The 26,441-nt window shown below is 36.0% G+C and overlaps 1 protein-coding gene across 28 annotated transcripts in view; it reads right to left on the bottom strand.

Moving 5' to 3' along the window:
• LOC139149298 (ryanodine receptor 2-like) overlaps window positions 1-26,441 on the bottom strand; it is a 146,668-nt gene that overhangs the window by 28,265 nt on the left and 91,962 nt on the right. For 5 of the 28 annotated variants that reach the window (XM_070720963.1, XM_070720956.1, XM_070720957.1 and 2 more), the window contains 33 exons: window positions 26,279-26,308; window positions 25,749-25,826; window positions 25,445-25,520; window positions 25,006-25,129; window positions 24,558-24,590; window positions 23,682-23,815; window positions 23,002-23,054; window positions 22,726-22,850; window positions 22,176-22,225; window positions 21,764-21,824; window positions 21,340-21,578; window positions 20,899-20,980; window positions 18,618-18,647; window positions 16,537-16,676; window positions 16,041-16,176; window positions 15,416-15,469; window positions 15,069-15,184; window positions 14,507-14,685; window positions 13,604-13,674; window positions 13,059-13,146; window positions 12,314-12,574; window positions 11,600-11,707; window positions 9,384-9,524; window positions 8,706-8,818; window positions 8,071-8,164; window positions 7,633-7,733; window positions 7,314-7,365; window positions 7,074-7,136; window positions 6,828-6,927; window positions 6,487-6,566; window positions 6,040-6,116; window positions 5,595-5,668; window positions 1,941-1,958 (listed from right to left, as the gene is read on the bottom strand). In XM_070720963.1, the coding sequence (XP_070577064.1) occupies window positions 1,941-1,958; window positions 5,595-5,668; window positions 6,040-6,116; window positions 6,487-6,566; window positions 6,828-6,927; window positions 7,074-7,136; window positions 7,314-7,365; window positions 7,633-7,733; window positions 8,071-8,164; window positions 8,706-8,818; window positions 9,384-9,524; window positions 11,600-11,707; window positions 12,314-12,574; window positions 13,059-13,146; window positions 13,604-13,674; window positions 14,507-14,685; window positions 15,069-15,184; window positions 15,416-15,469; window positions 16,041-16,176; window positions 16,537-16,676; window positions 18,618-18,647; window positions 20,899-20,980; window positions 21,340-21,578; window positions 21,764-21,824; window positions 22,176-22,225; window positions 22,726-22,850; window positions 23,002-23,054; window positions 23,682-23,815; window positions 24,558-24,590; window positions 25,006-25,129; window positions 25,445-25,520; window positions 25,749-25,826; window positions 26,279-26,308 (3,181 nt within the window). Of the gene's footprint in view, window positions 1-1,940; window positions 1,959-5,594; window positions 5,669-6,039; window positions 6,117-6,486; window positions 6,567-6,827; window positions 6,928-7,073; window positions 7,137-7,313; window positions 7,366-7,632; window positions 7,734-8,070; window positions 8,165-8,705; window positions 8,819-9,383; window positions 9,525-11,599; window positions 11,708-11,799; window positions 11,905-12,313; window positions 12,575-13,058; window positions 13,147-13,603; window positions 13,675-14,506; window positions 14,686-15,068; window positions 15,185-15,415; window positions 15,470-16,040; window positions 16,177-16,536; window positions 16,677-18,617; window positions 18,648-20,898; window positions 20,981-21,339; window positions 21,579-21,763; window positions 21,825-22,175; window positions 22,226-22,725; window positions 22,851-23,001; window positions 23,055-23,681; window positions 23,816-24,557; window positions 24,591-25,005; window positions 25,130-25,444; window positions 25,521-25,748; window positions 25,827-26,278; window positions 26,309-26,441 lie in introns of all 28 variants that reach the window. The other 23 variants (XM_070720971.1, XM_070720964.1, XM_070720966.1 and 20 more) reach the window with 15 other exon arrangements.

Below are 26,441 nucleotides of genomic sequence, written 5' to 3'. Positions count from 1 at the left end.
ATAATCCAGGCAGCTTATGAGGCAGCTGTATGATGTCCTTGAAATAATGATGAATATTTAGTGTGAAAACTGAAATGTTTATTGTTTTATGATGTTGTGTAAAATCTTCTATCATCTAGGTGTGCAGAGAACTGGCGAAGGCCAAATGGGAAATCGGTGGACAGCAAGTCTCTGTGGGCCAAAATGATGTAATCATGGAAATTTTTGAAAACTCTGGTGGTTTTTAGCCAGTAGTCACGACTGTTGTGAATTTTCAGTTAACCCTTTGAGTGCTGTTAATTATTCCCACCAAAATTTCAGGGCAATATCTCACCAATTGTAAGTTTTGGTCTGTAATTTTGGCCCAAATGGACATCACTTTTCATTGTTACAGTTTTTGATCAACATTTTTGGGAAAATTTGAAAAAAATTTGACTGGGTTATATATGTTATTAAGGCAACATAAATTGACTTTGGCACTCAAAGGGTTACAAAGTGGAATAAGATCAAAGCACTGCAAACAAATTGCTTTCCCCAATACAGGACTTCTGTCTGGACCACTGATTTTCAATATGGCCACCAGATTGGAGTTAGTCGATTCTTAAGAGAACAAAACTTATGTAGCTGCATTGTCACCAAATATTACTTCATTGTGAATGAAATTTATTGGCTGAATGATTTTATCATCTTCACAAACACAACATAGAGAGTAAGTATTAAGGTGTCACTCACTCTCAGAATGTTTGCAAATCAAATTTCATTTGTGTAATACTTAGTGACATTGACTTCAACAACAGATGTTTGGGAATGACTCTGTACTTGTTATGTGCTCATGAAATGATGATAATGATTACTTCAGCAAGAATGCTCGAATTTTTAATAAGCAAAGGAATTCTGGGGAAAAAAACACAAAAGTAATTTAACTTGACCATCACACTTTCACATGCAATAATCCATGATATAACATCACCAATATCAGTAGTAAGTTTGACCTTCGACCTCAAACTATATATCTGAGAATGGAGGGAAAGTTTCAGAAAACTTTAAAGTTCTTTCACGACCACTTTCGTGAATGTTAGTCCAGGCTTTACAAAATCCAAACACCAACTACGTGCAAGCAGCAGCATTTACGATCCAGAAAACTCTAGTCTTCTTGCAAAACAACAAACACTTGAGACACATGCTATCTATTGAAGAAGAACTCTGCAGGTTTTACTTCAATGAACGGTAGGCAGCAAAGCTGATAGCGTGGTAGATAATGATCATGAAATGAATGATACGATGTAGAATGGAACCTTGCATTAACTCAAACTCTGTCACACGCCTTTTTGAACAACTTTTATTGAAGGTAGTTGATTTGGTAGCTTCCACTAGTCAGTGCTTTCTCTGTATGTATGGGAATTTTAAAAGAATTTTGAACACAGCACCAATGGCAATGACAAAACACAAGACAATGATATGTCATTTTGACATTTGAAAGTCATGGTCTAAGGCCAATGAATACACAAACTATATTATATGATGCACAGACTCTAATTTTGATGGGCAGCTGTAGTTTTTGAAATCAAATATTCAAATTTCAAGTGTGTATTTTTATATTGATTTACCTACTGGCAAAAGGCTTCATGATTATCTGATATTCACTCACCATAGAATGACTAACTCTGAGACTGAAAAGATTGTTTGCACCATAAAAATGTCATTTTTTAATGTTTGACATGTACTTGGAGTCACAGAATGCTGTCCAGGAAAATTACTCGAAAATTACAAATTTATACAATTCTCACAACAAAGACCTCTGAAATGTTTTAATATTCATGCATGGCATGTAACATCATGTGAGAATTTACATGGAAGCAAATTTTTATATCTTCAAAAATACTTGTGTGACAGAGTTTGGTTGTAAAAATTAACAAGTTGGTCGTATACTACCATTGACTTTTGTAATCCTTTGCAATTACCTGCATAACGGAACTCGTCTTTATTAACGACAGAAAAGACACGACCATGCAAAAAATAATTACATGCATGTTAGGAAAATAATCAGTAAATAAATAAATAAACAAAAATACAGCTTCAAAAGCTTTGACATCTCTCAAAACTCAACACTTGTATACAAACTTTACATTTAAGCAAAAAAAAAACTTTCCGAATCAAATTTTACTTCTTGTGAATGTTAGTGAATCTACCATTTACAATTGGCACCTACGGATCATTGGCCTAAGTTCATCTTGATCTAGATTTAAGTTTACCTACATAGGTGTCAGAAAATGTTATAAATTTTCATGGATAAAAAGGGCATCAGTGACAGCAAAGGATATTTCTACCCTTCAGATGAAATTCACAATGAAAAAACCAAATTCAGAGCGCAGAAATAAAAAGATATGGTTGCAAAGCATCATGGGAAACAGAATATGAAGCTTAATCCAATTATCCATATGTGCCTTACACATTTTATTGATGTAACCATGGTGTTGCGGATTAAAATCAAAATGACAAATGAAGACACATGACATGCATGTGCACATGTAACATAACGACAACGGGTGACTGGAGTAATGGAATGCATGCAGTTGCATGGAACTATTTCAACAAACTCGTTCTAGAGAAACCACGGTGTAACTTGACGCTATTATTGTTCTGTTTTGAACAAATGGAATACCGTTTCTAAGGACACAGTCATAAACAGTAAGTGTTTGAGTCTTAATAAGTCTCAAAACTAACATTCGGTTAAAAAAAAAACAGCCAGTGCTGGGTATACAGACATTCTGCATATCGTGGATTACTCTCCATAATACTGTGTCATGCTGGAGAGTGATGGGACGGCCACTCAGGGAGATAAGGTGTTACTAAGTTGCCATTGTATGAATACCACATCATCTTACTGTGTCATTCTTTTTCTGTTCAATAGTTATCACTTTTGGTTATTTGGTGTTTGTGGTAGGCATGTATAAACTCATGCATGTTTCAGGTACGGGACTTCATGAAAAACTTCAATGTAGGATAAACAAGCGACCTAGCGGCCGATATAGCTCCGCTGTGTTTATGTACAGAATAACTATTTTTGACACATGTTGATGAAGAAGGTGGAAATCTTTGATAACTCAATGCAGTGGCCAGAAAAATGTGGCTAAAATAAGCTGCAAAAATACAAAATTGAAGATTTCATCATACTTTGAATATATCACATCCGATCATCCCTAAGAACATGTCAACCAAAGCTATCTGATGAGTAGTTTTTTGAGAATAAAATATTCTGACCAAAAATGGCAACAATTGCCCCCCAAATATAAAAATTGCAGATTTCATCATAATTTCAAAATATCACACTTAGTTATACCAAATTTCAAAGCTGTTAGACCAGTACTTCTTGAGAAACGCATTTTTTGACCAAAAATGGGAAAAATTGCCCCAAAAATTCAAAATTGCAGATGTCATCATTATTTCAATAAATATCATTTAGTTCATCTATGGAAACCTGCATACCAAATTTCAAAGCTATCAGATGAGTAGTTTTGGAAATACACATTTTTTGACCAAAAATGGCAAAAATTGCCCCAAAAATACAAAATTACAGATTTCATCAGAAATTCAATATATATTACTAAGCTTATCTGTAGAAACCTGTATACCAAATTTCAAAGCTATCAGACCAGTACTTTTTGAGAAACACATTTTTTGACCAAAAATGGCCCCAAAATTACAAAATTGCAGATTTCATCATTATTTCCATAAATATCATTTAGTTCATCTGTAGAAACCGCTATACCAAATTTCAAAGCTATCAGATGAGTAGTTTTGGAAATACACATTTTTTGACCAAAAATGGCAAAAATTGCCCCAAAAATACAAAATTACAGATTTCATCAGAAATTCAATATATATTACTTAGTTCATCTATAGAAACCTGTATACCAAATTTCAAAACTATCAGACCAGTACTTTTTGAGAAATACATTTTTTGACCAAAAATGGCAAAAATTGCCTTAAAAATGCAAATTTGCATATTTCTGCACAATTTGAACAAATCTGAAATAGATCATCCCTAGGGACATATGTACCAAATATAAAAGCTATCTGACCAGTAGTTTTGAAGAAGAAGATTTTTAAAGATTTTTTTACCAAAAATGACAAAAATTGCCTTAAAAATACAAATATGCAAATTTCACCACCATTTGAACAAATCTGATTTAAGTCACCCTAAGCAAACTGCATATCAAATTTCAAAGCAATCGAACGAGCGGTTTCAGAGAAGAAGATTTTTTTACCAAAAACACAAAAAAATGCCCCAAAAATACAAATATGCAAATATCACCATGATTTGAACAAACTGAAGTAAGGTCACCCCAAGTGAACTGCATATAAAATTTCAAAGCAATTGGACTTGTTGTTTCAGAGGAGAAGGCAATTGTTGACGGACGACGACGGATGACGGACGCCGGACGCCGGACGCCGGACGCCGGACGACGACGGATAATCAACCTATTTGATAAGCTCCGCGTCGCTGACAGCGGAGCTAAAAAACTTATTCCCTCAAGTTTTGCTTTTCAGATCCATTCTTCCCCAAAACACCATTACTTCACATAAATCATAGATTCCTTCACTAGGACTTCATGAAAATATATCAGTCTTTTTGTCTGACAGCAAACTTGTTGAGTCAAGTTCTTTTTATCCAACACTGATCTTTCACTATTTCTCGAATGCTGAGTCACTTCATACACAGTAGGGTATAATCTTTACAGATTCAGGTCTTTTGTGATGGTTGTAGATATAGGGTAACAAACCAAAGGTATTCATACATGAAGATTCACATTGTTACTATTGTTTCCCATCTTGGTGACGTCAAAGTTAAGAATTCATTGGTAATACAACACATGTTGGCTGCAGTCTTGACACTTACTTGACACAAATATGTCTTTTTGAAAAGAAATTAGCATGTTGTCCATGTGTATTTTTCATAGAATTTTGTTGAGGTTATCTTAATAATAGCTTTAGAAACTTTAAATTGTGAAAAAAGTAACTTATTGCTGGAAAACATGGATCTTTCACGATGATCATAGATTGATGTGCAGCTGCGCAAATACATGTTGCTCCTGTTACACGTTTTGAAAAAAGTAATCCCCGCATTTCTGAAAAATGTTTCAGAGGACACCGTCTATTGTATGTGTTCCTCCTGGTCACATTCTAATTTGCAGGAACTTACAAATCCCATTTTCTGTCATCCTGTCGGTAAGACATGCATGAGACACACTGTGTTGAAACTGATTGCAAACACAACAACAACACTTTTGCAGCAATTTCATTTCCAGTACCATGCTGTTTCAAATCTGTATTGCAGGGTCAGTCACCGTACATACAGTACATGCCGCGATATTCAGAACCTGTACATTACTTATCAAGTGAAGACTGCACCAGAGTGATATTCACCCGGCAGCTGATTCTAATCTTTGTGTTTAATTCAATCCCTTCAGGAAATCAAATTTCTCAACTGACTAAGGATAACTTGAAACACTTTTTCAATGACAATGGGACGAAGCTAACACTGAAGAGCACATTTTATATTCAATGACTATGGCCCGGAGTGAAGTCCTACTGAAGAACAGAGGATGACATACCTGCTGCCTCTCCTGACCCTACGCCTAATCCCTCAGCTTTGTTGTATCTTTCACAAGCCTCTAAATCTAAAACACTGAAAAAAGTCACAGTAAATATGACGTCAAAAAGTAGTAAATGTGATATTAAAAAGTTTAACAATTGATGTTTTGCTTACCACTAACTATACTTGATGTTTGTTACCATTCTGTGAACAAACTGAAGCTTTATATTTTCTTGAGAGTGCACACAAGCCCAACTATGGAATTTTCCTTTGTATCAGACAAAATTTTTGATCTTTCTTTATGCCATCTTATCATTGTCTGTTACTGTTAACACGTAAAAGATATTGATACTACAATCATTTGAAGATAATGATAAATCAACAAATACTCTTCTCTTTTGTTTCTCAGTTCTGTTATTGAGAAACCATACAAGAAAATCTGAGTTTTGGAGTTTTTTTTGTACCTGCACTGCTCCATGAGATCTGCAACACTTGTGAAGAATCCAACATCCATTTTATCTTGGAGATGTTGCAACATACGCTGTCATGGAAACACATATATAAAATAGCACACAGTTATTTATCAATACATGTGTGACAAAGGTCAAAGAGCTAAGATACCAATACTGTAATGTAACACATATTCCTAGTATTTTCCATTTTAGTGTTTATGCAGCAGTGAAAGTGTACAGCTTGGAACAGCTTTTGGTGGCAAGGTGAAGTATGCAGATTACAGTTCTGGCAGAGTCCGTGGCAGGTGTAGATCATCTTAATCAATGATTGCCTCTTGGCTGATATCATATTACACGTAATGATATCATATTACACATATGACAGATACAGATAACACAGACAGGTAACTTGTGAATTTATCAAATAAAAGTTGTTAAGGATATCATATAGTCACTCACCCTTTGTACAGCTGTGTTGCCACCTCTAAGAAGGGATATACCAAGTTGTAACGTATGCATTACCATATCAGAGCGTTTACCTGTGATCAAACGGAGAAATGACAGTTGAATCCACAACACAATATTCTTTATTGGAAGTGATGAGCAACTCAAGCAGGTTTTAATTGACAGTAGAGGCTTTCAGACCGACATCTCAATTCATTTTGATGACTGTATCAAAATAAAAGGAATCAAATCTGTTGACATTAAAGTGACCAATGTTGTGTCTCATATGTGCGTCTGCAATAGCACTACTTCATTGCCAGTCACAGAGCCGTATTTGCATTCCTCAACAATCTTACCTCTACTAGCGCTAATCACCATGAGAACCATTTCTGCAGCATTTCTGTCGGCAAGTCTAGCTTGTTCAAATAACAGTCTCTGTTTCTCCATTTCTTGCTCCTGAAATAAAAATTCAAACATATGTAATGTAAAAATTGTACATTTAATTGCTGCTCATCACACAATTAACAACAGAAATTACAGCAAAAACAAAAAAGTTGGAAACTTGTAAGTTTCTCTGATATGAAATTAGACTGATGAAATACCTGGAACGATGCTCCGGGATCTTCACCTTCATCATCGTCATCATCATCATCACCATGGCAACTCTTTTAGGAAAAATGGACAGATGGGATAATATTTTATCATTGGAAAGTTCAAGGTAAGTGTATTTGCCTCATACACACACCAAAATATCATTTGCAATGAAAGGTCAATGTACTATAACAGTAACATGAGCAATGAGACAATTTTTGGAAAATCTTTCATGTTAAGTATCTTCTCACCTTGCTCATTATATCAGAAAATGACATGTAAAGCCCATCATTTCCTAAGCCACTGAAAGGAAAATATAAAAATGTTAGTCAAGATATAAACATAATTTACAATGATAATTTCATCAGAATGTACAATTAATATACTTGTCATAACAAAATGGGGTATATGAGAATAATAATTAATAATTGTATTCAAAATTATGATGAAATGACCATCTTTACAGTAAACAACCTGAAAAGCAGGCAGATAACTCTACTCAGAATATGAGCTATCCACTTGCAAATTGTGTGTGGTTACAAAAGCAAACTAAAGCGCATTGACACTTACTCTTGTCTGAGTCCAGCTGCTCTGCTGAAAGTCAGAATCAATTGTTGCAATGGATCTGGTGATTTGTTGTTTTCATCTTCCTCATTGACTTCCTTGCCAGCCTGTACATAAAAATGACATTTTATATCATTTTTTTCAAATTTTACATCATTTTGATGTCAGTTATCAAGAATCTTCCTCGCTAGGCATCAACTGTACAGTACTGTCAGTGTAACATGTTGTCATGGTGATTGCCAAAGTAAAACTAAGATGGTGAAAACATTTCTTAGTCAAACAGCTTTAAAATGAGACCCTACAAGTGGAAACTCAAAAAAGAATTGTAAAAATTTGAGTCTAGATAGTTGTCCTCATGGCGCATTCTACTTAAAAATATTCTGTAGCATCCTTTTTGGGCCAGGTGTGTATTGCACTGATGAACATTTTTATAAATGAACTTACAGTTAGATCTTCTATCAATGTGTGTTCCGCTGATTCTTCAGTCAGAAGCCATTTCTCACGGTAAGCTCGCAAAAAGTAGTTTATTGCACGATGCCTATAGATACACAATGAAACAGAAAAACTTATTGTCCATAAAACTTGATAAAAAGGTATCTTGAGACTTTTTAGGAGTCCTGTGTCTTCAAGTTTAATTTTCAGAAGCAAATAGATCTCTGCTGGTTTACATGGACCAGATAACTTTATTTGGACATACCCATTGAGCACTTTATCAAGCATCTCAAACTAAAATATTAAAGGAATCACTCATTGCAACTGTACAGTAATGTGGAGCAACGTATTGAAATTGCTCTTTCTGCTGAATGCCTGGTAAAATCTAATACATGAATATTATTGTGAAGACATACAACAGCATTCATCAATAGAATATCAGTCTCTTGTTGAATGAATTCAATATTAATGTGTTGTTCCGATTCTTCGACGGGCTCATGTTTTAATTGTAATATATCTTTGATGTGCTAAATTTCTATGGTGTTTGTTCATACTTAGATAAGCTATGTTTTTATTATATTATGCTATCCTGGCACTGTCAAAGAGTATATTTCAGTGCACTTCAATACAAATTATTTGTTTCATACTTAGGTAAGCTATGTAATGGAATCATTCTGAAGCAGGCCATGACAGCTCTCTTCCTCTGGGCTGACATCAAACGACGCCATGCACTCTTCTTAGAAGCTGGTGGATGATCAACCTACGCAAACATAAAATGAATATACCATATACACATAACTATCACTGAAATGCTCACTTATTGGTTGCAATTAGCATTTCTTATTGGTTGGTCTATTATATTTGTTCTTATTGGTCAAAAGTTTTCAATTGTTTATATAGGCAAGAGCAATCAAAGCTGAAGCAATCAGGTGTTCTCATTGGTCAAAATTGATCACCTGATCTCAGTGGTCAACAGCAATCAACATTCTCATTGGTCAAATGCAATCAACTGTTGTCATTGGTCAAAAGTAAGAGGCTATTCTGATTGGTCAAAAGTAATCACCCATTTTCAATGACTAAAAGTACTGCAAACTTCATGATAGGAGTTCTGGATTAATTGAGACACTGCTGTAAATTTCTTGAAGTCTGCACAGTACTCTGCTATTTTCACTGGTTGATAACACAGAACTGCAGATTTAAAGTTGACGTCCCAAAGAAACAGAGCATCATATTGCTCATCTTATCCTTACCACATGAAGGCGGTAGAGGACTTACCACATGAAGGCGGTAGAGGACTTACCACATGAAGGCGGTAGAGGACTTACCACATGAAGGCGGTAGAGGACTTCAGCCATCTTCAGGATTCTCTCTGCTGACTTCTCTAAAGTAAGTTCCACCAGTCCAGCCATGTGTTTCATGGACATCTTACTGTACAGCTGTCTCTGCCAGTTATTTGCCCACTGACCCTGTCAATCCATGCAACAAAACAACTTGAGTGCTCGTTTATCATAAACTACAATGTATCTTATAATGTTATTTACAACCTACAGCCAGGACATCCAAAACACCTATACACATTATACCACACACATGTATTTTTAACTTAGATTATCCAGCTCAGCACCAGTACACAAATAGACAATTGCCAGGTTTTTTCAGCGGGACAAATTTCAATCTTTTCATTCATGAAATATTAGAATTATTAAATGAGTGCTGCACATTTCTGGCGTTGTATTCTGCATGTAAGTTACATTCATTGCCCTTGAACACATACATCAATTTTTTTCCATTATGCGTAGAAAAAGTCATCAATATCAATTTTTAATATTTTTATATAGTTCTTTTGCATTTTAAAAGGTGTTAAATGACTGAAACTGATAATATGGCATCACATTCATAAAAAGTTATGTTTAACAATGGCTCCCTTAGTAAACATTTACAAAGCCATTTTTAAATTTCTAACTGCATTGTAAACTATTCACAGCAGCATTGCCCATCTTTTCAAAATTCTTAATACAGGCAAAAATCACATCAAAACAGACCTGACAGCCTCGGTTTTGAGACAAGCTTTGCAAATACTCTATACATCCATCAATCAATCACTCTAAACGCTTTCCTTTTGTTTGGAGTGTGGTAAAGTCTGTGCAACATTCATTTGTCTCATGCAAGATGATTGAAAGTTCCAGAAAATTTATTCATATGCAAGAATATTCTACGCTGGACAGACAGACATGCAGCAATTTGGGGACCTATATATGAAACATGCCAGGGTTCAAAGGTCAGTGTGCAAGAGGTGTGTAGAGACCAATTTCAAGTGTACCAACAGGGAGATAAATGTTCTCTGCTAGGTTTTTACAGTGCCGGCACCAATAATTTTGACGATGAGATACAGCTGGATATTGATACACTACCTAATTAGGTTTGTCAGTTTGCTCTTGAATTTACCCTTTTAGTGGTCAACTTTTACAACTTTGCGCCAACATCAGACAGACTAAAACAGCAGGTGACGCAGCAAGATGTCTGTAAACTAATTTACTATGTAGTATGTTTATATCTTACAGCAGCTATCAGTTTCAATGGTGACACACACAGAGACTGGTTGCCAAGTTTTACAAGCAGTTCAAATTCACGAAGAGGTGGTAAAGGTGGTAAAAGAACTATGTTACTGCAAATTTAGACTCAGAGGACAGTGTTCTTTGTAGTTGAATATCAATATAATACAATCTTGTCAATATAGAAAACTGTTGTCTGAGTTTTTTTAGGCTAAAAAGTTGCTGACACAAAGACCTTGGGTTGTTAGTTTTAGATTTTTTTGTGTTTAATAAAAACGTCGGATCAACTAGAAATGATAAACACTCTTACAATGTTGCAATGTTTCTATCACTTGTCGCTACAATATTGTCAATATAGAAAACAAATGACGTTCACCAAATAGCCTGAAACCCCCAAGTTCACTTCGTACTGAAGTAGGCCCCGAAGTCAGCTCATTGAGAAATGTGGTGTCATTCATTTGTTGATAACCAAAGTAAAGTTTGTTCATTTTACACATCACTCTATTATTTTTGAAGTCATGAACTTTATTGATATTCAACTACAAAGAACACTGTCCTCTGAGTCTAAATTTGCAGTAACATGGTTCTTTTACCACCTCTCCATGAATTTGAACTGCTTGTAAAACTTGGCAACCAGTCTCTGTGTGTGTCACCATTGAAACTGATAGCTGCTGTAAAGATATAAACATACTACATAGTAAATTAGTTTACAGACATCTTGCTGTGTCACCTGCTGTTTTAGTCTGTCTGATGTTGGCGCAAAGTTGTAAAAGTTGACCACTAAAAGGGTAAATTTGAGAGCAAACTGACAAACCTAATTCGGTAGTGTATCAATATCCAGCTGTATCTCATCGTCAAAATTCTTGGTGCCGTCACTGTAAGTTGACGGAGAAGATCCATGACAACCGTATATGGATTTTCATTGGTATATTGAGTGTTTGGGAATGGAGAGACGAGGAATTTGTGAGGATAGGAAAGAGGTAACTTGCAGGTTGTGCATTAGAAGACTCAGAAGTAGCAGTGTTGTCCTCCACCTTTTCTTCTCCGACATTAAGTGCAATCCGCAAGAATTCAGAAACATCTTTTTCTGTTTGTTTCTGGAAGAAAGAAAAAAAGAGCAGAGAAGAGAAGGAGAGAGTTATAATGTAGTGAGAGAATTAAAAGAAGAGAGAGTCGCCCGAGAGCTTACAGATGCATTTGCTTTTGGTTTTGGTTTGGGTTGCTTAGTTGGTTTGCGCTTCCCGATGTGTAAGGTGTTTCTCAAAAACTCAGACACATCCTGTGCTGTCTTTTTCTGAAAGAAAGAAACCAGAATACAATTTGAGACGACTGAAAGAGACATGCCATTGATCCACAGTGTGTTTTCTTTGTTGATAGTTATGAAATGAAGTTTATAGGACAGAAGGACAAAAATTTCCCGGCTGTCATAGTGATGTAAGCTATGACAGTCACTGTGTTTTGGGGTGCGATACTTCACAATCAGAATACGCTTTAAATTTGTATTAAAAATGAAAATCTTGACTTCAGTAGGTTTCTCATGTGAATTTGCAATTTTCTATGATTTTCAACGACAAGTTAGCATTTGTTTCAAAGGTGAACCAATTTAAAACATTAAAAGTTTGATTTTAGTATATATAAACTCCCTTCATTTACATAACAGACATCAATATTCTGTGCAATTTGTTTTTATAGTAACACTCTACCTCTAAGAATTTCTGCTTGGCTTGATGTATCAGTTCCTGTTCTCTTGCTCCGTAAAGATTCATACCAATCGGCAACAGTCGCTTCAAACATCCTACGACTAAGCTGTTTTGCAATGTGTCTGTTGATCTGTCTTTCTCCTTGTTCCTCATCTTGAAGGAATCGCCCCGAGCCATGGACATCTTCCGACTGGCACTCGACATCAAGATCACAGCCTCCATCTCATTCTGGGCAACAAAGTTCTGCTCCTCTCGTCTGAAATTCTGTGCGTAGAATGGTCGGATCAATTGCGCGATTTAAATGGTAAGGTGTATATAAATCGTAAAATTATACAAATGCACTGTTGAACATAAATTCAGGAATATACAATTACGTAATAAGCTGTGTCAAACAAACTTACTTAAAACAGATGCAACTTTTCCCTGTTTTTGAAGAACAATTGCTGTATTTTTAGAATCATAATATTTTTGTGAACTGGATAATTTCAAATATCTATCATCTGTTGGACGGTAAATTTTCACGTTACGCTGGGCACATTTTAAGCAAATACTGCCGCACATCTTCAAAACAATGAGCACCAATCACATCTATTTGTTCGCACAGAAACCACGGCACAATGAAATATATATGCATTGTGATAACAGTGATTGTAAGCTACACACAAAAGGGTCCTTGGAACATTGTGGAATTTAATATGAAATTGACCTGTTTATTTTGAAAATTCCATGCCTGGTCATTGGTACTTACCGCAGACTTTGCCCAGTACAGGAAGATGTCACAGCATTTGTCAAACAACTGCTCTGCATCTAAGGATGGTGTCTTCAACCAACTTGCTCTGTCAGATAAAAGGTGTTCAGATTGTGTGATTAAACCTTGTGATGTACAAGACTGCTAAGGTGCACCAAAGAATGAATGTACTCTCTGATTATTTCTCAGAATTGATGATGCGATTTTTGTATTTCTTTTCATTCAAAACATTTCTCATTTTAAGCTAAATGTATGGCAAAGAAATTTCACCAAGCCATCACTGACGGTGTTCCCTGAAATTTTTCAAATGAGATTATTACAGGTAGACAAGAAGAGACATCCAATTGGAACCAACTATCTAGACAGGTGAACAAGGCTTTTCTCCAAAACACAGAAGTCTTGCTGTGACATGAATGACGTACTCTCTGTACTTTACCATTTCATAAATACTTTTCGCAGCAAAATTATTCAGAATCAGGTCTGTCAAGTTCAATGTCAATGTACCTGCTCCAAGGTGAGTGAACATCACGGAAACCCTTCCTTACCTGTGTAAGTCAATGAACTTGATTAACAATGGATAGAACGCATACATGTCTCTGACAATCAAGCTGTATTCCTTCAAAAAAGAACAAGACAACATCATGGTGTAAGACCCAGGTTATCCATGTACGCCATGGTGTCTTTCAAAATCAAAGTAGGAATTCATTGATAGCAATTTTACCCACAATGCATTGAAATACCCTACAGAACAACTACTAGATGACAGTGTATTTGTGTGTGCAGATGTTCTGTATCAATATTACCAGTTATTCTTGTGAAAACTTTGGTGAAAAAATTGGTATTCCGGAAAGAAATTGCCAAACGTCTTCCAGGTATGTGTATGATACACAAACTGCAACAATGTTGACAGATTGAAAAGATTTTCAGAATCAGACTTCAGACAACAGAAGAAATGTCGAAGCCAAGCTAGAGCATAACCATGGGCATATATTTATCAACTTGTTGACATAACAGTAAGATATCAGCTCTTTGAATCACCAAGTGATAGGAAATGTGATGATCCTGAGGTGATTATGTAACTGTTGACTCAATTGAAGATTTCCAGATCCTGACCCTGATTCATATCAAAGGTCACATAATGAAATACAAAATACTGAATTTTAAAACAGCTCTCACTTCTTACAACAAAATTACAAAATTGTATCTTTTCTATATTGAAATACAGCCTTATTTCCAGAAAATTCCAGACATCATGTAAAAGAAAACTTTCTAAATCACTTTTGTTTTCATTTGAAAACATTCTATTTAATGTGTCTTTGTTCTCAGTAGCAAACCTATAGTGGCACAAACATCTTTTCATTTAATTTCATAAAAAATCAAACACAAATCACATGAATATCACATGTCTATCACATGACCATCAAACATAGTAATCCAAAGTCTCTCACCTCAAGGACTAATAGTTCTGCTTCTTCCATTTCACTGCCACCCTGAGGGAAATCTCTTTTCATGTGTTCTTCATTCATTGCTGTCTTTTCTGTCTTGTCTTTCAGTTTTTCTATCACCGGCAGAAAGTGTGATTTCAACATATCATGCTTGGCATCAGTGAGGATTGGTAATGTACACACTGAAAAGAAAAATCATTGAAATATTGTTATTGTTGACAATCCTGGTCCGAACTAGAATTCGCGTATACACAATAACAGTACATTTTACATATATCAACAAGAGCTGACAATATGAATAGTTCAGGGAGTAGCACAAGAATTTGCAATGTCCGTACAAAACAAAACAGTGAAAAAAAGCTAATCATCAAAATACTGGCCATTTAATGATCAACACAAAGGAATAAAAGACATGAAATAAATGTCATTGTGTGGTCAAGGTGTGTCCATGAATTGTAGTATTCTTAATTCAGACACCTAAAACCAGTTACGGATGTACATCATCCACACAGATGGTCATGGAAAAGACACAAATATTACTAGAATATATTTCCATGTGACTTACTGGCAATTCTATTCATCCATGGTGCATCTTCACTGCCGAGGTTGTTGTTGATTAATTTTATAACACTGGCCAGAGTCAAGTTCATGTGTCTTGAACCTACCATTGTGTAGTAGTTCCTTATTAAAAGATGAAAAAAAATAATAAATTGAAAATACAAAGTAAAGTATTATTCTGTGATGGTTGAAATGTCTATTTGACTGATTTCCCAGAGGACAATGTATTTGGATATCCACTGACACTTTAAGAGCTGGTTCGTAGTTTCTGTGGATCTAATTTCTGTATCAGCCATTGTATACTATCAATTTATCAAAAACTTCAAAATCCACTTTGATGTGTAGACTTCTTACCCTTGCCTTCTAGAGATGTTGTCTGGACCATCACGCCACCATTTTGGAAGATAGCTGTGAAAGCAAGTAAAAAATTACTGCAATTAAATTGCATATCAGACACATTGCCAAGATACAATGATACATTTTGTTGAGTCGAATAATAAAAAGATACTTTCAATGAGGCAGTGGTACTGAAATGTCTGGATTGCTTATAGCAATAAAGGATTCATTTTTTTGAACCAAATTAACATCTTTACCAATGAGATACACGAAAACATCACATTTAAAATTCAAATTACAGGCAACAGATGTAATTGTTGTAATTTTTTGACAAAACTATTCTTTAAATTTGTATTGATATATTTATCCTTTGCTGTATCACAATTTTAGATTATGTAAATATATCTAATGTAGCAGTTGTGAAATATAACTCCATCCAAAGTCAACAAATCGTTATTGTAAATGTGCTCAATAGGTGAAAATAATAATAATCCTTTTCCAAACTGAAATTCAGAGCAATTGTTGTTTTCCTTTGTAGAATTGAACCTCTTCATATAGAAATAGGGATGGGGGATTAAATACACAACTTTGTGACAAAACAGATATGGGTCACTGGAAATGTTGTGGATAGACTTGTTTGTACCTGCAGATCATTGGCAGGATGACTTCGATCACATGGGGTGCCTCTGTGTACTTGGCTCCGGATCCTGCCATCTGTTCTATCTCTGACATGATGTCTTCCAGTGTCGGAATGCCACTCATCATTCTATTGAACTCCTCTGAAGAAGGGGAGACATACATCATGAAAATATTTTAATCTGTGCTCTGACGTCTTTGTTCAATTGATTGTCATTTGTAACTGCAATAGTTTACATTTCTTGGTCTTTGTTTCATTGTGAGTTTTCATCTGATAACTCAATATTGTAGAAGAACACCAAGCCAATGAACCCTATCATTTACTCAAATAACATCTTCCTTGTTTTCCTGTTAGTCAACAATTAATGAAAAACACTTTTAATACTCAGAAGACTTATTTATAAATAATGCATGTTGTGATAAAATCTTCTTTATTTGAAAGTTTGAATTATGTCACAGCAGACAGAATTTGATGTCCAATGTCATGTATTTTATCAACTTACCCATGTTGCCCATATCTTCCGATTGTTCCATTTGTCCACATACTGAATTCCGGTTGTTCTTATTGAGATGAGGTTCAAGGAATGCAACAGGAAAAGCTCCTGCAAAAGCAGCTAGAAGCTCACCAATTGCTGGTCTGTGTCTGTGATCAAAGAAAATGAAGAACATTCAGAAAATATGCAAGACTTAGAAAGAGACATCTTTACGAAATTCTATCATATGACATCATTTTCCCATGAGACTTTGATTTACTTTTGATTACAATACACTTCTGTTGAAATAAACTTGTAATTTTTGAAATTGTTTTCTCATTTTTCTGTAAATATAGTAACAGTCACAAACACCTGGCTGCTTTGTGAATCCACCTCAGCCTAAGATTTAACATTTATTTTTTTAGAACTCTTACTAAAAAGTGTTTGCTGTGTAATTGGATTGAAAAAGTACTTTATTTTGTTTAGCACATACATCATAAAATAATTTGGCCAAAATTTCAAAAGCATAAACTATGTTGCATAGCTTTAAATAATGCAGGTTTGATGTAATTTTATCCTTTGTTCAGCAAAGATCTTCAAACGCTTATAAAGTCTCCATGAATACAATTTTCTTAGGCTACTTGTTTAAACATCTATTGTACAAATGTCAAAGGTCATCTTCAATGTCATTTCAAAATATGTAGCACATATCAAGTTCAAACTGTCAATGCCATAATGCTGATAAATTAACATTCCACCACTTTCATGACAATAGCTGTAGCTTTTGATTATATTTTCATTATTTTTGATTTAAAAACAAATACATAATCTTGTTATTCTCTCTAAAGAACATGTATGTGAAATACAAGGTATTTGTTCAGGTATCAACAATAACAGAACACTAAACATTACATACATACCAAGTACAACCTGTACTGACAATTTGGCTGTTTGACATGATTTTGGATGTGGATTAAAACAATGTATATTACACATACTGTATAAACTGTATATTAACCCTTTGAACCCAGCTCGGACAAAATTGTCAGCATGATGTCATAGGTCACCAGATGTCAGGGTGCAAAGGGTTAATGTGTATCACAGACAGACCAAACAAGCTGGAAAACACATCAAAAGTTACAGCTAGGAAATGGAGCTTTTAAATGGAACTTAAAAAAAATTAACACAAAAACTGCAGTTCACAAAATTTAATTAACAGGTTTCTAGGAATTCTTAAAATGTTAGTCTTCTTAGGCATAACCTTATCAATCAAGCACTCAAATGTTTTAACAAGCTTACAATTAAAACTACAATGATGAATCAAGTACGGTTTCTTTTAAATTTGTCACAGGTACAACACATTTAAGGAACTAGTACGCCATTGAAATACAGCGCCTTCGTTTGATGGACCTGTCACGCTTCAAGGGACACTATTAACACCAGGACCAAGGGTGGCAAAAAATTACAGACACTCCAAGTTTTAGACTTTTTCAGCTTATCAAAACCAGGGTCTGTGCCAAAGTAATGATGTGGTGGGATAAACTATCCCTAAAAGAATTGGTAGCTTAGGAAGTGTTGAAGAACTAAAGCATGTCACAGATGTTCAGTACTGTAAATGTGTGGTAGATAATGCTTGCAGACCAAAAAAAATTTGTTGATGCACAAAAAACAGATAAAATTTTTCCATATGAGTGCAAATTAAAGAACATTTTGAATGCTTTTCATAACCATAAAAATTGTTCTTAGGTAGTGGTGCACAGAGAAAACCCTACAGTTCACACAAACAACACTCTCACACACTTTGTGCTTCAAAATTGCTACCGACAAACATTGACACTGCAGAGACCGTGGCAAGAGTGGTCAAGATTAAATCACACACGATTTGTAAAAAAAACTTGCTGGAACAATTCCTTTATACAGATCAAAGTGAGGAATAATTCAGGAAGACAGGAAGAAGGGGTAGAAGGGAGATAGTTTGGAGAGAGAGGGGGTGGGAGGGAGGGAGGGAAGTCCAAGGCATTCTGCAGACAGCAGTTGCATTGGGTGCTATCCAGTATCGGCATGCCATGTGCAAGGGTCTCAGATGCTTCAGAGGAGAGAATCTGGGTTACCTTTGAAGTAGCTCTTTGAGACTGTCATGACTGAAAAAATGGTGTAAAGTGGTTAAAAAATGAGAGAAAGAAGAGACTGAAACATGAGAATATGTTGGTGACGGTGACAGAGATAGCAAAGATGATGAGGATAGTGGTGGTTATGATGATGTCACAATTGTGAGAAAGAGAAGAAGTGGCGGTAGAGATGAAGTGGCTATGACAACAGTGGAGTCATTGATGACGTCACCGACAACAACATGGCAGAGATCCTGCAATGGTGACAGTAAATACGATGAAACGAGGCAATGGCACCACATATAATAATAACAAGTCATCGTTGATGACACAGTCCCCACTTGTTAATGGGTACTTTGATTACATGTCCTCAGAGAGGATAGAGTCCTCTTCATTAATTAGGTCTGTGATAAAATACTTTGATACAGATTGCACTCAATGGCCAAGAATGAGTTCTATGGTGATTAAAACATAAAATCAAAGTAGGCCACCATCCTAAAGTTCATAAAATGAGTCTACTAGGAATTAATCAACAGGATGTTGCAAAACATTTTTGCATATAATCCTAACACTTAACAGATTATCACTTGTACCATATTTCATAAAGTTTGATGCAGTATTTACAACATATATACATATGTATAAATAAGTCAATGTCCTTGTACCAACTTTGAATAAATTTGCTTGATACATGTCTGAGTTATGGTTCTGGACATGAAAAAATCGGAAAAAAAAAATGGCCACACGGCGGCCATATTGGATTGTATCACAAAACAAATCAATGTGCATATGTATGACATAGGTCGATGTCCCTGTACTAAGTTTAAATAAAATCGGTGAATAAAATCAGTTGAGACGTGCCCAAGTTTTGGCTAAGGACACGAAAAAATTGTAACCAATATGGCTGCCATGCAGCCATATTGGATCATATCATAAAACAAATTGATGTACATATGTATGACATTGTTCAATGTCCTTGTACCAACTTTGAATAAAATCGGTTGAGATATGCCTGACTTATGGCTCTGTACATGAAAAAATCGTTACAAAATGGCCGCCTGGCGGCCATATTGGATTGTATCACAAAACAAATTGACGTGCATATCTATGACATTGTTCAATGTCCTTGTACCAACTTTGAATAAAATCGGTTGAGATATGCCTGACTTATGGCTCTGTACATGAAAAAATCGTTACAAAATGGCCGCCTGGCGGCCATATTGGATCGTATCACATAACAAATTGACGTGCATATCTATGACATTGGTCAATGTCCTTGTACCAACTTTGAATAAAATCGATTGAAATATGTCTGAGTTATGGCTCTGTACATGAAAAAATCGTAATAACATGGCTGCCTGGCTGCCATATTGGATTGTATCACAAAACAAATTGACGTACATATCTATGACATTGGTCAATGTCCTTGTACTAACTTTGAATAAAATCGGTTGAAACGTGTCTGAGTTATGGCTCTGTACATGAAAAAATCGTTACAAAATGGCCGCCTGGCGGCCATATTGGATCGTATCACAAAACAAATTGACGTGCACATCTATGACATTGGTCAATGTCCTTGTACCAACTTTGAATAAAATCGGTTGAAACGTGTCTGAGTTATGGCTCTGTACATGAAAAAATCGTAATAACATGGCTGCCTGGCAGCCATATTGGATCGTATCAAAAAACAAATTGACGTGCATCTGTATGACATATGAAGTAATTCTTGTACCAAGTTTGAATGAAATCGCTCCTTGCATCTCTGAGATATCTGCGTGAACGGACGGACGCATGCACACACGCACGCACGCACGGACGCACACACGCACGGACACGACCAAACCTATAAGTCCCCCCGGACGGTGTCCGTGGGGACTAATAATGATGATGATTGCACATGGACGCTATGCAGTAATGGTGTCAGCAAAATGGGAGACACAATGACTTCCACAGTCAATTGCCACACTGGCAGAAGATAAAGAAGAGATTTTTGTGTAGTGTTTACATGTATTTTCAGTGAATGCATTTACTGCAGACGTGGAAATTCAAAAGTGGCAGTTTTCATTCTTTGTTGGGCGGGCCAAGGAAATGGTACATAAGCTGCATGTGTTTGCATTGGTAACTTGAATGGCAATTTTTGGTGAGGTTGCGTTGCAGCTGAATTTTTTTCAGGGGAAAGAATGCAGTGCATAGAAGATGGCTTGGAGCAATCATTATAAAGAGTCAAAGAGACTAGATAAAACTTCCTTGGAAACTGATTTTGCTATTACATGCAATTACATACCTGTTGACATATAGTGATTTGTCAGCTCCTAGAGCATATAGACTACTCAAGATTTTGTAACAACAAATCTGAATTTGATCCACTGAAAAAAAGAACAAAATTTTCAGCTTTATCTGTACTTGAACATGACATCTTTTTCAAAAGAAAACTTCATTCACTCTGTTGGAAAAATAGCATTCAAAATAAGCTACTCCTATCTTGTATTACAAACTTCAAGTAAAAAGTCATTGAGATTTCAAATGCTGTTTTACTTTGGAGATTAGAATTTGTATTTCAAAGCAAGTGCATAAATGCAAAATGAAGAATGGTGTTTGTTCTCGGCCATCTTTTTTCGAAGTACCTTGTCGGTATTGATCCAGCAGTTTGATTCCATTGGATGACAAATCATACTAGCACTTTTACTTGAGTATTTCAGTAATTACAAAACAGATTTAAACTCACACAAGAGGTCTTCTCCAAATTTGTTCTTTCCGAGATGGTGGAAGAACGTGGTTATCACTGGCAGTAGAACTCCTGGCACATAGGAGGCAACATGGCTTCCTTTCTGTGCCGTCTTGATGTGACTGAATTTACCGTTGTTCTTGATGTTGTCTAGAGTCGCTGTCAAGTCGTCGGCGGCACTGGTGAAGAACGGTTGAAGGAAGTATTTCACTATGTCTTCATTGTGCTTCACCACAGCCCTGCAGATGACAAACACCAAAACATATCTACTTCAGTATGCACGGTTCATACTATATAATAATTGTTAAAGAGAAATAAAGTTTATCCAAGCAACAACAGTTAACAACAAGATAATAAGATCAGTTTAGCGTCTGTATCTGAATTATGTCAATGCAAGAAAGGCTGTTATATTGAGTCTTCTCACCCGATATCAAGACTTTGGGATAACATTCGTAAACAGTCCACTGTGCGTCCAAGATCTCGACCTGCAAGATGTAAAACGATGTATCACTAGTTGATTTCATTTTATGCAAGGAGTTACGAACAAATGATAAAGTAACAATCCTTTTAAGTCGTCCGCCACTCAAAATGTCTACTCATTTTTCATCCGCTACAGACATTTGTACATGTACTTGTACCATAAAGCATGTGACTGTTCAAGTTGAGGACAGTGATATTTTGTGTGGTAAAATTTAGTAATACTGAACATCCTTATAAGCTGAAAAGTTTCCCATCAGAACAGCCATAAAAATACAGATTTGTATCAAAATTTCCGGGCAGACAAGTCAACAGTGGTTGCTGACTGTAGACATGACTATAATCCTAATGTAACTCACCAAACATGTTGATCTTCTGTCTTACCAGTGCTGCCAGCTTACAAAACAAACTGAAAAGCCAATTTGAAACCATTTACGGATTATCAAACTGTCAAAGCTAATCTGTCACAGACATTCATCCATAATTATCAAACTGCCGTCAAAGAACACAGTGCAACACAACATAAATTTGACAAAAACAAATCCAGCATTTATTTCTCAAAAATCTGATCATCAATAAATCCACCCTGATCATGACATGACTACTTGTTTGAAGAAATCACAAGCAGTCTGCCATCAACGCCAAATTGACACACCACTGACTCGATCAACAAAGCTCTCTTTGACTGAAGAAAATTACATGTATAACTGGTATAGCATTGACTCAAAGAACTTTCCAGCAATTCTTCAATTGACAAAATGTCATTAGAAATATCATCAGGTGGAGTATAAACTGACAGTGATCAGTAACTATTCTTAATTTTGAAAATCTATGTCAACTGTGATATTTACTTTCTCCTAAATTTCTACACAAACAGAATATCAAGCGTTAAGCTGAATGCATCATTACCTAGCAACCATGTCTTTCTCCCGAAGAGCAGCCGATCCGTAAGTCTGTGTCTGAGGTGAACTTGAACTTGAAACATAGTAGCTGCTGTGAGACTTGAAGTAGTTCTCAATCAGTGGAAGGATTATCTGTGTACAAATTTATAAATACTTGTAATACACACATATAAATACCCAATATCATTGGTTACTTAACTTTGTGGTGCCTTGAGTCACGGACAATGATAAATCTTTAAAATGTCAACAAACTGCTGTCTAAAATATAATTTGCTGTGCTTACCTTTGCGAAAAACTTGTATCGTTTCTCTTCTTTCTTTTTGACTTCTTTTGGCACTGTAGAAAAGAAACAAGTGGACATAAATTTGTTATTAATCACTATGAAAATCACTGTGACATTACATATTATTCTTTCAACCTGTTAGTGCGTATAGATAAACAGGTATTACCATTATTGGCTTTGGACTGCCAAATGATTGATACGAAAGTCGTTTTAACTGCCCGCACTTATCAGTTTTCACTGTCAGGGGTTCTAATAAAAGACTTGTTTCCTGTTGATTGTTTTGACAGCAAACGTCTAGACAAGCCGATGTTATCAGTTACAAAGGAATTCTTGTGTTGATTTTTATTAGATCCCCTGTATCAATTGTTTGGTGGTCCAAAGCCAATAATGGTTGTAAGTCCAATGCAGTGCCAAATACACATTATCATAGTCTGGTTCTAAGAATCATATCAAAAAGACATCATCTTAACCAATATTCATCTATCACTTTAAAAATATTTACTGTGTAATGTCTCGAACTCGACAATACAATGAACCAGGGTCTTCAAAAACGTTTCAAAGACATGATAAATTGTTATTTATAGCTGGCCTACAGCAAAGAAAGGCAAGTTCCCAGAAGCTGTAGCACCCCAACCCCCTCTGTATCACTGCCACCCCACCTCAAAATCACGCAAACTTACAATCTTTTCGAATAGGTTTCATGGCCTGGGCCTTGTCAACGTAGTGAAGTAGCTTTTCAACCAAGTTGTATGAGAACCTCTTCTCAATTGCTGCATTGGAACTACTGACTTGTGGTCCAAGTGGCTGCTTTCCTCTGTGGGGAAAATCACAAAAAAAGGACACCGCCTCAAAACATTCAATGTTTGTACTATAATTCATCTGAGATGTTGTAAGAGAGGTGTTTTTTCATGTTTGTATGGTAGATATGGATGTTGTCATGCGTACAAAGGAGAAAATTTGGAACACACTTGTGCGTGCGGAGTAAGGTGTGTGAAAACAAGCATGCTGGCACTAAGAGATTACATTCGTATCCGGAAACACAATGCAACGAGGCAGATTGATAAAGGGCAATCTCGAGTACGGTATTCTATGATGCAAACTGTGGAACAAGGAAAGACGACGTTTCAAAACTTATAAATTTTCAATATTTCACAAGACAAAGGTTGAGGTCTGAGTTCAAGTTAAACTTAAAAAAGATGTTGATACTGATGTGGAAATGTGATAACAGAAAACCAGATCATTGTGGAATTTGATTTCATCTGATTAACGGTAGATGATTTAGAAATAAGTTAAAATTCACTGACTAAGGAGAGTAAAAACATGCTCAGTAATCCAACAAAGCCTGTTACATTCCACAGAAGGAAGATTAATAATTTTTGTTGACTGAAAAAAAAAACTAAGTTGAGGATTGAAATTTCTAAGCTCAAAGTGCCAGGTGTTTGGATGCAGTTTACGAAGACCTATCAAAAGTCACAGACACAGAGCGAGAGACGCACACACAGAGTCAATAGAATTGTGGTTAGTTGAAATCAACAGCACTGGCAATGGCCGTTTACCTTTCTTTCTCAGCAAGAATCTGTTCTTCCGGGCTTCAATGCGAAATATTAGACAGCAAAGAAATAAATTATTGACAGACACGGACTGACACACGATGAAAGGAAAATGGCGTTGGACGGAAGAATGAGAGAGCGATAGCATGGAAGACACACTTTCATGTGATGATAAAAAGAAAGAGGATAGAAGACGCCACACAGAACACTGATCTGCATGTCTGTCATACATTTCACAAACATCCAAAAGCAGCGAACATTTGCGACAAAAACTGACTGAAATTACTGAAGAAAAAAGTTGGTATGTAAAGCCACAATATCCAACATACACACTGGGCGACATACTTCTTCATACCCATCACATTACGACTAATCCCATTGTGTTTAGAACTGAACAAAACAAATGAAATGACTGCGCACTTTCGGAAGAATTACAGTATGAAATGTGACCAACCTTTGCAGTTTGTAACCATTGACCTGTAAGAATTTCAACAAAGCCTGAGCCGTGTCTCTGTCCACTTTCTTCTCTCTGTCTGTCAGCATGTCATACGGAACCATCTGGGGATGTACTCCTCCTCCTGGAAAATATTCAGTACATGAAGACAGAAGTGTAAAGAAATGGATAAAGATTGAAACATAATACTGGATAATTGGAATTACAACTCTCTCACTAAGGATGTAGAAAGGAGCTGGATTGCCTGCACACATGACCAGATACATCTACATAATCTTTCCATATCAGCTACTTTTTCTCAGAAAAGGAACACAAATCACTTCCTCATCAATTCAATTGTAAGCCTTTAAAATTTGTCATCTACCTTCGAGGTTAATGGTACATTTTACAAGATTCACAGCTTCTCTACATGATTGAAATGACACTGATTTATTCTCACCTGTCTTTTCGATTTCCACTTTCTTTCGTTTTGCCCAGATGTCGTGTGCATTTTCTGCAAGTCTCTCAGCCATGTTCTGTGATATATGAAGAAAGAATGACACCCATACAAGTTGAAAGAAATTCACCTGATGAAAGTTGTCCAGTGATTCACATAAAAGTACTGGTCCCGGTACTGGTATGTACAATTAACTTTCAAAACACTTCAGGTGTGATCACACCCAATGCTTTTACCAAGTGTTTCTTTAGTTTTTCTAACAACACCAAGAATTACAATGTAAACAGATCTTAGGCAATCTTCTTACCTGCATTTCTCTTGTCAGTGTGATATTTGACATGTCAATTGGCCTGGGGTTGTACCCATGGGGAGAATCGTGGGCACCCTGAAAAAGAGACAAGATTAGATAGTGGTACGGCTTTCACAATGGACAATTTTCAACACCCAAATCTTTACCAATCAATATCACTGAGTGTTACAACCACAAGTGGATGACCGGGTTACAATTACAAAAGTAACGGCACAAAAACAATGATCTCACATGACATCACTGCAACATATGCATACTAAACCATATGACAGTGTACACCAATGATAAAGTCACATTCACACACCAATGGATCTAGTGTACAAAAACACATCATGACAAACAGCCAGAAAGTACACATAGCCATTTATCAGGAGGCATTAAATAGCGAGCACTAAGGCTGTGAGTTGAGACTTCGAAGTACAGAGTGTTGACAACCTTCATGATTGGGTGGTGGGAGTGAGATGGTCCATGATTGGATGGATTCGGTGGTGACGGACCATGATTGGTGGGGTGATGTAGCAACTCACCTCTGCAGTTTGCCAATCAGGGCTCTGAGGCTATGGTGGGGATAATGGAGGATGAATAAGTTAAAGTAGAAGTAGGTTAGATAAAAGTGATCAAAGGTACAGAGTGGACCAGGATAACACCTCACTGTTGCCTAGCAACATCTCTGCCTATTGGAACACCATC

Source organism: Ptychodera flava, chromosome 14, assembly GCF_041260155.1.
Source record: "Ptychodera flava strain L36383 chromosome 14, AS_Pfla_20210202, whole genome shotgun sequence".
Classification (NCBI taxonomy): Eukaryota; Metazoa; Hemichordata; class Enteropneusta; family Ptychoderidae; genus Ptychodera; species Ptychodera flava.
Note: the sequence above shows the minus strand (reverse complement) of the source record. Positions and strands in the feature narration are given on the sequence as shown.